Genomic DNA, 16,588 nt, shown 5'->3' with positions numbered 1-16,588 from the left:
CCATCGCCAGCACGGCCACTCGTTCTATAAGTAGAGCTTTGCTGATGGGCCTACTCATCACCTTCGATACTTTATTCAGATGTTATGGTACAGCATCTCACATTTAGAGCACCTCACATATTTGGTGAAGGAGACCATTGCCGCATGGCACCGACTAAGGCACCGAGTCACGACCCCCGAGACGCGGCTTGACCGGGGAAACGTTTCCTGCACAAGCGCTACTCGAATACAGGTAAGCACGCAAGGTGATGGCTGCCGTCTGTCACGGTTTCAATTGTAATGCAGAAAGATCTGCGTCGTCTTGATTGGAAGCACCAGAGGGGCCACGCTAGGAACTTGCCGCTGGCACCTCACGCACGTTTTACATGGTGATCCAGCGAGGGGGCACGGAACCTTGTGCTGTATGCAGGAGTGCACCTACTCCGTACGGATATGTCAAGCGGCGTCTTCGTTTTCACCTGCCTAGAGTGGGTGAGTGTTACATATCTTGGCCTTCTTGGAAAGAGTTAGATTGAGGAAAAAGTATGGGGCGTGCTTGTGTGCTTTTGACACAATTGCCCTTTGCCCTCACTAGTTGCAAGAGCATACCTTTTGTGTGCCCCCCAAAGCTTGATGGTGCTGATTCCGAGTGTTGGGCTCATCACTCGCAGGTTTCTGGGCTGCATGGCTTTTCGTTGCACGCTGTAGACTGGATCGTCCGTATGTTGATCGAATCTGCAGTACATATACTAGGTGGGAAATGTTGAGCACAAAAGAACCTGCCTACTCTTCCAGTAGAAATCAACACAAGGTCTAGGCTCCTCCAAGCTTGATCTAACGTGGCATACCTTGGGCTACGGGCACCTGCGTTAGATATTCATGTCGATGGCCCGAGCCCGACGTCATCGACGTCAAAACGGACAATGCCCAAGCTTATCCTACCTTATGCGCCGGAGGCGACGTGAAGGGCAGTGTTCTGTTGCTCACAACGGGAGCCCATGACCCAGAAGCAAACGTTGATGGCTATCCGTACCTACTCTACAGTAAGACGATGGTGAGAGGATCTAATACCTTACTACGAGCCGCCTGTGACTGACCTTTTGGAAACTTTACAGCCCTTCTATGGAAGTACCTTAGTAGGGTTATGGCATATTACTGCCTTCCTTACGTGCCTCATGAATACATCACACAGCAGGTCGGTGGCTCAAACGAACTTTCCTTGTACGGCATTTTAGAGGCCCAGTTGCTAAGCCAAGAAACATGGGGTCCTACCAAAGTACCGAACACGAATGCTCACTGACCAGTGACAATGGTTTGGAGTCCTTGGGATCGGGTGACAAGGGCAAAGACTAGGGCGGGATTCGATGACAGATCCCGCTGCACTCTCCCGGAGCTTTCTCCCAAGTCCGAGCTACTTGGTATAGGTAGGTAGGCTCACACACTAGATACGACCACGCTGCGGCGCTGCGACGCTGCGTCTGGAAGTGCGAAGTGTGCGAAGTAGCGAAGGTTCGGTCTCTAAATCTCCAACATCACTCTAGGAGAGTCCAGTCTCAACCCCCCTTCCTCGCTCAGCCTCTCGCACCGGCCACTGATCGACAAGTCGACAGGTCCGTACCTATTCGTACATCCATTGTTTGATTATCAATTAACTTTGCTTAGGCACCTTGCTTCATGTTGTCTTGCCGCACAGCCTTTGCCTCGTACAGGCGCAACGAGCGTGCTAATGCAAAGCTCTGACGTCTGCGGACCGGTCCCCCAGGGTCTCCCCCCCAGCGTTGGGTCTGCTGTTGGAGCACCTAGCATAACTCCCCCTGTGCTAGGTATCCCAAAGGTACGGATACTTGGGGCTGCGTTCAAGTTGCTTTGCTTTGCTTTGCCTAGCGCGAGGTACCGTGCAGTTCCAGCACGAACATTTACAATACCTTACTTCCCTTCCTCACTGATACCGTACATCTCATCCTACCTTCGCCTTCTTCTCATTTGTCCACTCGCATTTCCCTTCTCGTTCCTTGGCTCAACATCCCTCCTGTTTATGGCCATCAATCCAAACCCACTTACCCTCTCTCAGCCTGGTCAATCACAATCTGAAAGGGCTAGTCACAGAGCCGGAAAACAAGACACTCTAAAAAGCCTAGAACTCAGACTCAAGCCTTCCATCCGCCCTGCCTCACAGGCTTCATAAGCATTGACGATTCAGCTGCTTTGTCCCACCCCGGCCCTAGTGTCATTTGGATCCGCGACGGGAGCTTCCAAGCCTGCGTCGCCTGCGTTCCCCTCTCTCACTGAACTCAACTAACGCCTTTCATCCCGCATACGTAGGGCTCAAAAGGCTCAGTAGTGCCTACCTTCCGGATAGTGTCGTCCCTCTTGTCTGTTCTCCCCTTCATCTTCTGCTGCTCGTGCTCCGCGCGAACTTAGTACAAGGTTGGGACAGCTCCAAAAAAAACCTCCATTTAGCAATCCCCCCCCCAGACCCTTACTACTAGACGCACCGGCCGTCCTTCTTTCCTAGAAGACTTGTCGCAGTCACATCTATCCATTCTTTCCTCTCGCCTCGTCTACCGCCTGCAGTTCGCTGCCTTTTGTTTCTCAATCGAAGTGCACATCTGGAAGACGTCGGTTCACTGACCGTTCTTGTCGAGCTCCTACAGCCTCTTGCCCGTCCTGATTCTCTGCCCGCGGGGTTGAGGAAGCGGGATTCGGATGGCATCACGCTGTGTTTCGAACGACTCGTGATGGACCAAGTGTCCCGGCGCCCGAATCTCCTACTTGCATCTCTTTCGCCGAACAACTAAAGCCAACAACACAACCTATACTCTGATCCCACGGTCTAATCAGGTCTAGGTTATCCAAGAATTCGCCTCAAGAATGGTCTACTGCGGCAAAGCCTCTCAGGGCTGTCAAAATTGCCGAACCCGTCGCATTAAGGTGTGTAGCACTGATCCCCTCAACTCTCGAAGAGCGGCTCTTGTGAAGAAGGCCCTGGTCTGGGCATTCTATCCATCAACTTCGTTGCTGGATAAAATTGACCAACACGGGACCGTGATTGACAAAACTCCCCTAATAGTGCGATAAAGTGAAACCCGAGTGTTCACAATGCATCCGCGTGGGCAAGAAATGCCCCGGGTATCGAGACCAACTTTCGCTCATGTTCCGCGATGAAAGCACCAAGGTCATCAAAAAAGCACACGCTCAATGGGGAGTTACCGATGGTGCTGAGAACGGTGCTGAGCGCGCATCGGCCTCGACAGCTCCATCACCGCCTGCTTCTTCGCCCTCTTACAGCCGGAAGGGCTCGCCGAACAGCACGAGGTCTGCATCAAGATCAGGAGCCGCGAATGTACCTTCGCCAGCACCGAGCTCGGCATCCTTTTCCGCCTCGCCTTCGTCAACGTACCGTTCTGTAGGCTCTTCATCACCGCCAGCGCTCCCGGCTGTCAAGGAAGAACACAACCGCGAGTCCAGCCCTCCGACACTCCAGATAGGTCCTACCCTCGAGGAGCAGGGTGTGCAGTTCTACGTCAATAGGTATTTGATAGGGCATCCTGATGAACCCAAAAACGGCCAAGATTTGAACACGGAGGGTTGGATATGGCATCCAGCAGTACAGGACGTCATGTGCGCCGTAGGCCTTGCTGGCCTGCATAACCTGACTGGCAACGCCAAAATGATGTCGACTGCGCGAGAGAAGTATGGTTCAGCACTACGACATACTGGGAAGCTGATCCGGCCTCCCCATACACCGAGCATAGATGTGACAATGAGGGCCGTGGTGGCCCTCGCCATGTTTGAGGTTCGCCCCCCAACCCTCTCCTGCAACTAGGGCTACGCGTCTTTGACTTTTGCTGTTATTCATATTGGCTGACATGGTTTCTCGCTCGCACAGGTTGTGAAAGGGACGCATCATTCCACAAGCACCGTCCATGCCCATGTTATGGGCGGGGCTGCGCTGATGAGAAGCTGGTGCCCTATGCCCAGTGCTCCATTTGCAGGCTTCAGGGCCTTGTTGCAGCTGTGCTACTCGATGGTAGAGACCGCCCCTCCCGATTTGGATTGTTTCGTGAAATTGACTCTTTCTGTAGTTCATACCTCTACACGTTGCTGGCATGCCCATGCCACCGGACTTCTACGATTGGGTTTCTTATGGTTCGCAACTCCAGCTGCCCATAGACCGACCATCGACCGACCTAGCCGTTCTGATCGCTCGATTTGTCGAAACCTCGTCTATTATTCATAACCATGTCATTAGCGACGGAAAACCAAAGACGGCCAGCGTTATTCAGCAGCTTTTGGATCTTGATCAAGATTTGGCCTCGTGGGAGAGTGGACTGGAGGGAGATTGGATTTACCGCACCATTCACGCCACCCATCTCCCTCCTAAGGCAGTGTTCCAGTGCGAATACCACAAATACCACGACGTCTGGACTGCTCGAATCTGGAATTACTACCGATGGTGCCGGATTCTGGTCAACCAGAATTTGCTGGATCTGACGAATAAGAACCCCGTATCCAGTTTATCGCTGGTATCAGCGGCTGCGCAGGATGAGTTTCTGAACGTGATCCGACATTTGGCGAGGGATATACTTATTAGTGCACCAACACATTGGCGACACCCGGCCCTAGACGGACCGGCCCAGATAACAGTGGAAAGTCCCGGTGGAGGAGGAGCTGGATCAGCAGGACTGCCGGCATTGCTATTCCACCTTAAAGTGGCGGGCTGCGCTCCTGGAGTGCCCAAAGACTACTGGGAATGGGCGTTGGGAATCATCCAAACAATTTGGGGCGACATGGGAATGTTGCACGCACGATCGATGATGGAAGCCATGCGAGCGCATGAAGACACGGTGCTGAGAACTGGTGCAGCTGGGATACTGGCAGATGACTGGTAGACGGGGTCATGGGACGGAAAAGGGAAACGGCGTAACGGGGTTGGGGAAATCAGTATGGTTTTTTGGTCTTGACGATTTAGCAAAGGTCCGGAGCAGCGGCCAGGTATGGCTGGGTGATACCATCGGTTTTGAAGTAGGGCTTCGTTCCTCCCGGCATGAAAAATGACATGGCAAATTGAAGGAAGTTCTGGCGTGAGGTATATCCGGACGCGAGTTCGTGACGGCAGACCCTACGTCAAGATGAGTTGCAACGGTTCCTGATGAGATAGTTGCGGCATAGCCATTGCTTTGCAACGCTGTGGGCCATAGGCGTTTGAAGATGTCTCCAATCCATTATGTCAGTAGCATTCTCTACGATGCATTCATTAAATAGTAATGAAGAGGACCACAAATGGATCTGCGCGTCTGAAAGTGACGGCCGCTGTTCCGGAATCTGATATATTAACAGTGCGGATTGCGAGACATACAGTCTGTCAGCACGTTATACTGGGGAGATGGCCTATGAGCTCTTGCATGTGGAGGCCCCAGGCTCCCACGCGTGACCTCCACTGGGACAGCCCCCCGTCCACCTACCTTACCCAACCAAAGGCGACCCAACGACGACATTCGACGACTACGATAAGGCCAGGGCGTGACGCATCGCAATTATTTTATCAACCATCATATCGTCTGCTATCCGATGAGACATTCGAAATTTCTCTGAAGTCTTCTGCCATGAAGTGACGCTCACGGGCAGAGTTTCATCGCCGGACATTGATATCTCGCGTCTCCGTCGCCACGCACACCACCCATAGAGACCCCTCCGTCGCGATCGTATCGCACTTCGCCGTCATCACTACATCAAACCACCCCATCAGGCGAAACAGCCTACCGACACGATGGCCGCCGTTTCCGACTCCAAAAAGAGTAATGCGCCCGCGTCCTCGTACTCTTGCGCAGCTCTGACAGTACACTAACAACAACTTGCGCATATAGACGACGAGCAGACGATCAAGGTCGCATCGAAGAAGGACCCCAAGAACAAGCCTGACGGCCCTATTAAGCTCAAGAAACCCGCTCCCAAGTATAATAAGCCTGGAAATTGGAGGGAAGGAAGCATTGTAGAAGGTGAGTCGACTGAATCGCGCAACGGATACGAGGCTTGGAGACTGACCGATGTGAGCACCAGAAGACAAGAAATCAAAGAAGGATGATTCCGCATCAATATCTGTCGCTTCTCCAGGACCCGTCGTTAATCCCCTCGATGATATCGCGCGCGAAGCCTTTGCGACTGGCCGGCCGCTGGAGGACACACCCGACCTACAACAATGCAAGCACTGCAAGAAGAGCATCCTCAAAACAGCCGCCAAGACTCACATCGCCGCATGTCTTAAGCTGAAGAAGGAGAAGGCCCAGAGGAAAAAGGAGGCGAGAGAGGCCCGCGAGCGCGCTAAGGAAGCTGCACGTGAAGAGGAAGCCAGAAAGGCAGACGAAGATCCCGATGGCAAAGGCGACGATGACAGCGACGGCGATGAAGACGGCGGCGACGGCAAAAAGGCTACCGGCAACAAAACTGCAAAGAAGACAGGGGGAAAGAAAACCGACGGTGATACCGGCAAGGGCAAGAAGCGCAAAGCAGACGGAGACGCGGAGAAAGGGCCTAAGCAGAAAAAGAAGAAGGAAGAACCGAAGCCAAAGGCCCCCAAGCCGAAAGGTATGGACCGTTGTCTCATTGAGATATTCACCTGGTTTCTGACTATGTACAGGTCCCGTGGATGTCGAACGACAGTGTGGTGTTCTGTTGCCCAACGGGCAGCCTTGCGCCAGATCTCTTACGTGCAAGAGCCATAGCATGGGTGCAAAACGTGCTGTTGCGGGTAGATCTCTTCCCTACGACATGCTTCTGGCGGCGTACCAGAAGAAGAACCAGGCCAAACAGCAGAGTATGTGGCCCCCTGAACACGTTTTAGAGAGAATGTCGCTGACAACATATCATTATAGAGGCTGCTCTCGACGCCAATGCCCCACTAGAGGACGAAGATGAAGCCAACGCCGGGCCGGTTGACTCGGACGAAGAGACGGCCGCTGTCATGAGTGCGCTGGCGCACTGGAATCCACAACCTGTGGTGCCGCAGCCAGTACTCATTCCAATTAAGAGACAGTACCAGCTAGCTCGGCTTCACGAGCAGCTGCAAATGGCGACGAACGGTGGAAGAACAAACATATTTAAAGTCAACGGTTTTGGGGCGCAGAGGCTACCCCAAGGTCATCCAGGACTCAACGACACGGAGGACGCGCCTGGCGAGCTTGACGACGTGAACTTTGGAGGCGCTCGCAGGTCTTCCAGCTTCAGCATGCAAAGCCATCCTCAACGACGGCCGTCTGTAACAAGCAGAGGATAGTGTAGTGCAGGCGTGGCCGCTGGAAAGAAGCCCACCTGTTGTGACTTCCTGATACTCTTTTCAGGCGGAAACACCATTGGATTTTCTTCGTGGGATGGAGTGGTCTCCTGCAATCTTAACTAAAAGGACGGGCGGCGTTATGATTTTGGGCGGTATACCATGTGGTCGCAGCTGGAAAGAAGTTGCTTCTCTCTTCCCCTCATCCGTGTTTCTCAAATTGCCCATTGGTTTCTCTTTCAGCAGCGGCGTTTGGTGGGTTGTGCACGAGGGATCTCTCGCTGCTACTTGTGGAAAAGCAGCAGCGAATGTGTATCTATATATCTATATGAACGATGCGTTTCGGATGTAAGGCGCGAAGGATGACAAGTTCAAGAAACTAGATCTCCTAGTTCTAGGTCATGAAAGCATGGGTAACAATAATTAAGTTAAACCCTCGCGTACCATGGCGTAAAGATGCCATCCGAACCCAAAGTCGCGAACGGTCGATTGTGAGGCGCATGGTATTCTACAATTTACCTATCGAGCTGGGATTGTACATATGGGATGGCTGGTGGGTCTGTTGGTTTGCGCATCCAGAGCTACCCCCGTCTGCGCCGTCTGCGGATTAGCGCCGCTACAACACTTTCACGCGATGATGACGTCGTTGTAGTCAGGCTAGTTTACCCCGGATTTTCGCCGTGGCCGCAAGCACTATCGGCGCCGAGCTGACCTCGGTACTACATATCTGCCCCCTAGGTTGACGAAAGGAAATGCCGTCGTCTTCGATCTCTATGCTCGTTGATCTCTGCCTCTTACCACTTACATTTCATACGTCCTACATAGCATATCCGCTCTACACACTGAGGAGAACAACAAGGATCTACTGAACTGCGCCGACCTACAGCATCCCCTACTTTGACGCATTTCTAGTTACTTCTACAAAACCACTTATTCTCATAGTTTAATCCAATTGATTTGTACTTTCAAGTTGTATACTACTTCCCCAAGACCATGGCGCCCGCAGGCGTCCTCGATGCCTTGGGCCACGCCCTCGCAGGCGCCCTTGGAACTGCCTTCTCGACAGCTGCAGTGTATCCCCTCGACCTTGTCACCACACGCCTCAAAGTCCAGCGGCAGCTGCGAAGCGAGGATGCGATCTCCGAAAAGGACGAGTACAAAGGCGTGGTGCAAGCCATGAGAGCCATCACGGCGCAAGAAGGCGGCATATCGGCCCTCTACACGGGTCTCGCCCAGGACGTTTTCAAGTCCATCGCGGACTCGTTCCTCTTCTTTCTCTTTTATGAGTACTTTCGAGGCACGCGCCGGCGCTCGCGTGGGAAACGACTGTCGGTCCTGGACGAGTTGGCCGTGGGCGCGTTGGCGGGCGCCTGTGCGAGAGCCTGCACGACGCCAATTGCGAACGTAGTCGCGAGAAAACAGACATCAGCGATGATTGAAGGCAACGAGGAGGGCGGGGACGCATCGGTGTGGGAAATTCTCTCGTCAATTCGCGCAGAAAACGGCATGGCTGGTCTTTGGGCCGGTTATTCCGCGTCATTGCTGTTGACCATCAACCCTAGCATCACATTCTTCCTCAACGAAAAGCTGGGAAAGACCCTACTCCCGGACTCTGACGAAGCCTCGCACAACACGCACACTACATTCCTCCTCGCTGCTGCGAGCAAGTCCATTGCGACCATCATCAGTTATCCCATACAGACCGCAAAGGCCAGACTACAGATGCGCGGTACTGCTTCGCCGCGGAGAAGCACTGATTCCCAAGAAAGACCTCGTGCCGAGGACCTCAGCAAGGAGCCTTCTAGTCCAGGTGCGCTGGCCAAGACGAAGGAGGCGCTTGATAACAGCGTGCTCGCCATTGTCTTGTCCATTGCCAGAACCGACGGAATAGCGGCCTTATACGCCGGGCTTCAGGGCGAAGTGCTCAAGAGCTTCTTCAGCCATGGCCTGACAATGGTATCCAAAGGCGTCATTCACACCTTCGTAATCCGCCTTGGTCTTCTGCTGGTGTCCTTGTCACGGAGACAGTCGCGCGATATTAAGATGCAGCACCTGAGACGAGTTTTCCTCCGACTTCGATGAAAGGATATCTGTTCATCTTGCTGTCGTTTCGAGGCTAAGAAGCTTCAGCGCTGCGTGACTGTGTCTGAGAGAGCCTTCTAGAGCATACAAGACAGTCATGCCGTTGAATAGCTTTTGGACGGTGCCATCGCCAATTCACATGAACCGTGATATGCAGGTCATGAGCACAACTGCATTAGCATTGGAAAGCGACGCCGCTTCTCTCAACTTTGCTTGCTCCCCGAGCGGAGAACCCAGTGCCCTCGGACCTGAGTTCTATCAGCCCAGCAAACTCCTGTTTAGGTTCATTGTGCTTGCTATCTGGGCGGGCCGCAGGAAGCCTAGCGTCGCACACGTAGCATGCATTTTCTTGCGGTGTCATAAACTTCACAGCGCAATTGCGGCAAATGACGTGACCACACTTTTCGGCCATGAGAGGTCGCGAGGCATTTCCGAGCGTCTTGACACAGGACGGGCAAATGCGGCGGCTAGAGTTGGTCTTAGTGTCGAGCTCTTCTTTGAATTCGAGCGAAGTGAGACTCTTGAGTGAGAAGGAGTGCCGAGACTCGTCTACCGAAGCTGGGCAGATGGGCGCCAGCTTAATCTTTTTGGGAGCGGCTGCCAAACCCTCCGCCATACGAGCTGCGTTGGCATCTGGTGTTTGCCCTGGTGTCCAGAAGAATGGTATACTCTCCTTGGATGCCTAGATAGAGTTAGCATGGCATAGCTGGGTAATCGGGGTCTAAGGGTAGATGGCAGCATACTTTCTCATCTTTAATCAACTTTTTGGCCTTCGTGCGATCCTCCTTGGCAATTCTGTCTAACTCATCCTGGTCCAGCACAAACTTCCTCTTGGTGACCTGAATGTCCTTGGTGGTGTTGGGGTCGGCTCCCTCGATCTTAGTCGATAGACTGGATGATGAAGATGCCGTTACCGCAGCCGACGGTTTCAGCCCTGCTTGGATACTCTCAAAGTCTTTGACAGCCCGTTCTTGGGCTTCAGCATCTTGTTGTGCCTGCGCTTCCAAGGTCGCCTGCTCATTCTTCTCCCGAACCTTTTCTTCGCGCTTGATCTCCTTCTTCTGCGCGAGCAGATTGGCCACAGCGCACTCTCGACAGAAAATGTCGCCGTGACTACATGAGACTGGGTCCCTAGCCATTTCAAGGCAGAGGTAGCAAGAGCCAAAGGGGAGAAAAGAATCGCGAGACAAACGGGCTGAGGTGGATGCCCATGCAGCCTTGGCCATATCACGCTCATAAGAGGTGAAGACGCTACGCGACGTGTTTCTTTTGCCTATAGATAGTCAGATCCACGAATAGATGCACACGAGGGGATGAACTTGAAGGTGGAGGCTTACTGTGTGCCATGGTGTTGATTGTGACAAGGAACTTGGCGAGACAGACAAAACTACCAAAGTTGAGCAAAATAGGAAGCGTGGTATGAACGCTCCGTTGATCGATGACTTTGGATTCTCAATCTGGTTTGGTAGAAGGATGAGATGGTGGATTGTGAAGAAGTCAAGCAGTTACTTCGTATTAAAGCAAGGTAACGAGATAAACGAGTGGGTAAGGAAGTTGAGACGGGTCAGGATACCATTGTCTAGGCAAGGCAGAAAGACATGTCAAAGTGACAGGGAACATGGCCCAGGCGCCGTGAGCCGTATCCGCGGTACGGATATATATGTACTTATCGAGAGCGTCTACCCTCTTAGCGAGATGAATGTTGTATAGCGACCCACTTTAATGTAAGGCAAAGACAGCTTTTTTTCTCGATTCTCATCTTGGATTTCAATTGACAGCCAAGCTCGGAGTGCCAATGGCTGATACCATTTTCTTCTTACTGTTCATACACAGCGTGTGAATTTTTTGTCAATTACCTTTCCTAATCACGTGTTTGTCATTGGCCCGAAGAGGTGGATTTATGACGCGGTTGATTCGCTCCAATCACCGTGTCACCTACTGTCACCCGGTCACTTTCATCCCTTTCACTCACTTCACCAGTTCGGGCCGGCGAGGTCGAAGACTGTCTTCCCCCGCGCCACACTTGTAGAAAAGAAACATGACGGCCTTGGAGGAGAGGCCAAGTGAGCCAAGCCTACCATGGCGGATGGCGTCTTCGGCTATAATGGGCCTTACTGGTGCCATCTCTCGAGCCTTCTTATACACCTTTCATGACGTCCAGACCGAGAACCAAGCTCGATTTTTAGAAGTTCTGGACAGGCGTCGAGCCGAGACTCCTCAACGTGGTCTCATCACTGGTAATTTATCCTTGTTGTATTCTCTCAAAGAAGATGAGCTTATAACTGACCACTATGGACTGCAGTCTCAAACCACATCAGCGTGTGAGTTTTTTTTTTTTAGTTTTTTTTTTAAAAAAAAAAGTCAAGACCCGTCTCTCGTTTCAATCTGACGAGTCTTGAATCAACAGTTTAGACGACCCCTTAATATGGGGTGTGCTGCCGCTCAAGTACAATATGTACCCCCTGAGTGCGAGATGGGGTCTGGGTGCTCATGACATCTGTTTCAAGAACCGGTAAAGACTACACATATTTCAATTGGACAATGAGGGGCCTCCACTAACAAAATCGCAGCGCTTTCAAAACGTTCTTTACCCTCGGTCAGGTTTTGCCGACATATCGCTTGCTGCACTCCCCCTATGGCGGATTATTCCAGCCCACCATGACCCAGGCGATCCGCTTAGTATCCGGCCCCGGGGCACTGTTCCCCTTCAAAGCCGCCTTTGAAGCCGGAAACAACGAAGTCTTTTCCGCGCCCACTTACTACAGAAGCAAGCACGGCGCGTGGGTTCACGTGTTCCCCGAAGGCTGTACGCATCAAAATCCTGAACGGACCCTCCGCTATTTCAAGTGGGGTGTTTCCCGGTTGATCCTCGAATCCGACCCGGCCCCCCAGCTCGTTCCCATGTTCATCGACGGATTCTCAGACATCATGCCGGAGGATAGGAAATGGCTGCGATTTCTCCCGCGCATCGGTGCCAAAATCCGCGTCTTTTACGGCGAGGCTCTCGAAGTGGGCGAGGCCTTCAAAGAGCAGCGTCTAAAGTGGAAGCGTATCGTGCAGAAAGAAGTGGAGGCCCGAGGCAAACCGTTGAGCGTCGGCGAAGTACCAGAGTCCCTGAAGAACCACCCCGAAGCGATTCAGCTGCGTATAGAAGTCGCCAAGACTGTCAGAGATATGGTGCAAGAGCTGAGGATAAGTGCGGGATATTCTCGTGACAGCCCGGCATACGCTCTTGCTGAGACATGGGAGCGCGAACCCAAGGACAAGCAGTTCAAGAGTCCTGTAGATGATAGCCTGGTTAACAAAGAATAACGACACTTCGACTTGGATGGCGGCTCATGGAAGGCACGCCATATGTACAATCTTCTACACTTTGTAAATATACAATAAGCGGGACTCTTGGAATGCATTGTTTACTACTTGGTTGCGAGCGATACTCGCGACTGTCATAATCACCCTCGATCCCTCACACAACGCCAAAAGAAGCGAAGTCATTAGTAACGCCCGTAATGCCCCTTTGGCAAAGCCTGCCAACAATGCCATACCCTCCACCATGAAGTTGCCACTCATTGCTACCGATGCAAATAATGCATAGCAGACCACCGGTCCCGCAAGAGCGTAAACCACAAATGCATGCGGGCGCCTAGCCCCGGTTCGAAGTCCGAGAATCAGTAATTTTCGTAAGACCCTTGTCCCGGGTAGGCTCTAGCTTGTGCTTGCAAAGCTTGCTGCTGATGCTGTTGCATGACGATATCGTTGAACCAGGGATGCTTGAGGGCTTCGTGAGCACTGATGCGAAGTTCGGGGCGTAGCTGCAGCATTCGTTGGAGCAAATCGATGCCAGTAGGGTCGATCTGAGGAAGAATCTGACGAAGGTCTTGAGTGGCGTACATCTGGAAAGTGGGCTTGTACTCGGGAAATTGCGTAATGCCAGTCCAGGTTCGTTCGGTTGGGGTTCCCATGATGCGGAAGATACGAATAATCTGGTCCTCGTTTGTTGTGCCAGGGAACAGTGGTCTGCCAGTGTACATTTCCGCCATGATACATCCCGCAGACCAGATGTCAATGCTAGTATTGTACGTTCTGCTGCCCAAGAGGACATCTGGTGCGCGATACCACAATGTGACTACCTCGTTCGAGAACGTGTTAACGGGAATGCCGAAGGCACGAGCAAGGCCGAAATCGCCAAGCTTCAGCTGTCCCTTGCCGTTAATCAGAAGATTCTGAGGCTTAAGGTCTCGATGCAAAACTCTGTTCTGGTGGCAGAAGTCGATGCCTCTCAGCAGTTGATACATGAACGACTTGATCTGGTGAGGCTTGAGGGCGCCTCTATCGCCATGGGTGTCCATGTATTTCTTAAGATCTCCATCCATGTATTCAAACACCAACATCAGCTTGTTCTCGGTGTGGATCACATCGTGGAGGGCGACAATGTTCTCGTGCTTTAGCTCCTTCATGAGCGAGATCTCTCTTATCGCCGTCGAGGGGGTGCCTTCTTCCGAGTCCAAGTGGATTTCTTTGAGAGCGACAAGCTCTCCTGTCTGCCGATTGCGACCTTTGAACACCTACGAATAAATAGTCAGTCTCTACGCGTATGAAATGTGGAACTGAAAGGGTATACAGTAGCGTAGGTGCCCTCGCCAAGCTTCTCAAGCTGCTGGAACGAGCTTGGGTGTCTCTTGCCGTCCATGTCTGCTGAATGGAGCTGGCAACGATGTCGAGATTGTGGGTAGTGCGGAAGAAGTTCGCCGTGTCAACGGAATCAACAAATAAGATTCTTAAACTCGGCTTGGGATCGTAAAGGCCGTCGTCGACGAGGCTGACTGGAAGAGGAGAAAACAGAGAGCTGCGATGCGCGCCAGCCCAAGACGTGTGCTACGATAGGGGCTCGCACGACAAGTCAAGTTGCCTGAAAACTCTGTATCCGGGTGGCTTGGGATGAATGGCTTGCGTTGTGGTCGACAGCTAATGGTATGGTCAAGCAATAGTGCAGTGCGGATAACCAAGTGTGTGTTCAAATCGTTGTCGGAGCTGAAAGGAGTGACGACAGAAAGTGGTGCGGTTGCGGCGTGGTTAGTGTTCACTGTTGGGTTGCATTCAGCCTGTCGGTCGACCTTGCACCTTGCGGAGACGTGAAGAGGAGACCGGGACCCCACCACTTACTTCCTAATTTTTGCTACCTGATGCCGGTCCAATATATTGTTTTCAAGCTATAATTGAGACAAGCGTAAGAGGAACCAACTTGATATGCGATCTCGAACAAAGTAAAAACCTCCCCTAATCATGGTACATAGTGCGGAACTCCATAACTTTTTCTTGACGTGTCAACGTGTACCTATCCTCCCATTGATAGGTTTGGCGCGCGTTAATGCTACTACCTACCTAAGGTAGGTAGCACGGTAGGCAGGAAAAAAAAACGGCTCTCACCTCAGGTTCGGCGTGGGCAAGGGACTGGTGACCGACCAGCTGCTCCCCGTGGCCCCCAGTCTCCATTATCACCCCGCACTAGTACAAAAGTAGTCACTCGCTCCACTTGGTCCTCTTATCGCTTCTCCACCCTTGCGGGATGACCTTATCGCCATCAGACCCCTCTCGTCTCGTCGGTCAACGACACAACTGACCTTACCTCACCTACCTTACTTACCTACTCTACTAACTATCTCAGCCTGGCATTCCGTCAACGCTACTACGGTATATGCATAGGTGGCGCTTATGTTCCCTCCTGCGAAGCTCTTTCCAAACTTTACGTGAACCACCTATACGCTCCAACTAATAACGATCTAATGATACTGTCGCGTCGAAATGCGACCCTTAGCTGGATGCGACTCGTTCCCGGGGAATCTCTCCTCAGGTGATGGGGCCAACGAAAAATTCGCTTCGGCTTCGCAGAGTACCGCCTCACACATGTCCTTTATCCTCGCTGACGAAGCTACCATGGAGGCCTCCTTGCCATCGCATCCCTTTTCTGCTCCTCGGACGCGCGAACAGCGGAAACAAGCTACCTCCGCGGCGCCCGGTGACGGATCAGCGCAGAGACGTGAATCTGGCACAGCTCCACCACCCACTTCGCGTTATACATCTTTGCAACCCCATGATGCCGTATCTCATCGGCCAAATTGTACCAGCAATCCATTGCCGGTGGGGATATCGACACCTCCTCCGCCATCTCTGTCTCAACCTATGACACCCATACTCTATGGCGTATCAGGACCATGCTCTGCCATCAGCAGTTCGTCATCGCGGCCCAACTCCCTTGCTGGATCGCTTTCGGAATACCAGGAAAGCTTTGTCATGAGTGCCTTCGGAACCTCGGACGCTGGTCGCCCCCAAAGCATATACAGTGGCGAGGTTGCTCAGCAGTTCATTATGCCCACCATCAACGTCCCTAGTCGCAGACCCTTCACAGAAGCTGGGAAGGGCCTTGGTCGGCTCAAGCTACTCGTAGCTGGTAAATCAGGTATTACATGATCTTCTGCTCCAAGCATGTAGCATTCGCTGATGAAACGTGTCTTTTCAGGCGTAGGGAAGACCGCTTTAATCCGAACTATAACACAATCTTGCTCGCACATCGTACACGTTGACCCTACCGTGCCAGTGGCAATGGCGTCTAAAGGTTTTCTGCCGACAAAGACGATGCCGAATAGTCCTCCAATATCTCAGGGCACTTTCCAAATCACAGAAACTTTAGCCAGCACCAAACCGTACCCTTCCTGGTGGAAGGATTCGGCCTTTTCATCCCCCACGCCTGCTCCGATTCTAACAGAGGACACAATCCTAGACAGGAACATATGTCTGGTTGATACGCCTGGATATCAGGAAACATGTCGTGTATGTTTTGCAAGCATTTCACCCTTACGAGCCGCGAATAGACTAATAAGATCATAGCCAACGGATACTATGGGCCAAGTCTCACAATACGTTGAATCATACCTTCAAAAGAGCCGTCTCGACGGGCTAGAAGACCCCGACGTTCTAAAAACAATCAGTGGAAGCGGCGGCTTGCTTGTTGATGCAGTGCTCTACATGATTCCTAGTTCAGGTAAGAAACTACGCTATCACGGAATGAAAGCACAAACACTCAAATCATCTTAGGCCTGTCTGCGACTGATATACATTATCTCCGTCAACTGGATGCACTGACCAACATTATTCCACTCATTGCGCATGCCGACACTTTGACATTAGAGCAGACAGCAGCGGCTAAGAAGCACATTGCCCAACAACTTGCCGAGGCTGACCTCGGGCTGTTCTCTTTCG

The 16,588-nt window shown here is 52.2% G+C and overlaps 4 protein-coding genes across 4 annotated transcripts; 2 read left to right on the top strand and 2 right to left on the bottom strand.

Moving 5' to 3' along the window:
- Window positions 1–3,130: 3,130 nt before the first annotated feature.
- HER10_EVM0004140 (uncharacterized protein) lies at window positions 3,131–9,331 on the top strand (the record flags this gene model as incomplete). The annotated part of the gene is made up of 8 exons (XM_035473792.1): window positions 3,131–3,775; window positions 3,869–4,009; window positions 4,065–4,494; window positions 5,847–5,978; window positions 6,040–6,598; window positions 6,702–6,793; window positions 6,852–7,088; window positions 8,220–9,331. 8 exons carry the CDS (start codon window positions 3,131–3,133, stop codon window positions 9,329–9,331), a joined length of 3,348 nt encoding a protein of 1,115 aa, XP_035335906.1.
- On the bottom strand, window positions 7,995–10,926 carry HER10_EVM0010076 (RING finger domain-containing protein). The gene is made up of 3 exons (XM_035479546.1): window positions 10,669–10,926; window positions 10,075–10,604; window positions 7,995–10,013 (listed from the first exon to the last, which is right to left on the bottom strand). The coding sequence occupies exons 1-3, from the start codon at window positions 10,676–10,678 to the stop codon at window positions 9,507–9,509; spliced, it is 1,047 nt and encodes a 348-aa protein (XP_035336447.1). The 5' UTR covers window positions 10,679–10,926; the 3' UTR covers window positions 7,995–9,506.
- Window positions 10,927–11,110: 184 nt separating this feature from the next.
- Window positions 11,111–12,643, top strand: HER10_EVM0005923 (acyltransferase; the record flags this gene model as incomplete). Its single annotated transcript, XM_035475525.1, has 4 exons — window positions 11,111–11,568; window positions 11,634–11,652; window positions 11,739–11,843; window positions 11,902–12,643. The coding sequence occupies exons 1-4, from the start codon at window positions 11,370–11,372 to the stop codon at window positions 12,641–12,643; spliced, it is 1,065 nt and encodes a 354-aa protein (XP_035336076.1). The 5' UTR covers window positions 11,111–11,369.
- A 75-nt stretch (window positions 12,644–12,718) lies between these two features.
- HER10_EVM0001083 (uncharacterized protein) lies at window positions 12,719–14,579 on the bottom strand. Its single transcript, XM_035470843.1, has 2 exons — window positions 13,953–14,579; window positions 12,719–13,896 (listed from the first exon to the last, which is right to left on the bottom strand). The coding sequence occupies exons 1-2, from the start codon at window positions 14,019–14,021 to the stop codon at window positions 13,000–13,002; spliced, it is 966 nt and encodes a 321-aa protein (XP_035335621.1). The 5' UTR covers window positions 14,022–14,579; the 3' UTR covers window positions 12,719–12,999.
- Window positions 14,580–16,588: the final 2,009 nt, after the last annotated feature.

This window comes from Colletotrichum scovillei (assembly GCF_011075155.1).
Source record: "Colletotrichum scovillei strain TJNH1 chromosome Unknown Contig00003, whole genome shotgun sequence".
Lineage (NCBI taxonomy): Eukaryota > Fungi > Ascomycota > Sordariomycetes > Glomerellales > Glomerellaceae > Colletotrichum > Colletotrichum scovillei.
Note: the sequence above shows the minus strand (reverse complement) of the source record. Positions and strands in the feature narration are given on the sequence as shown.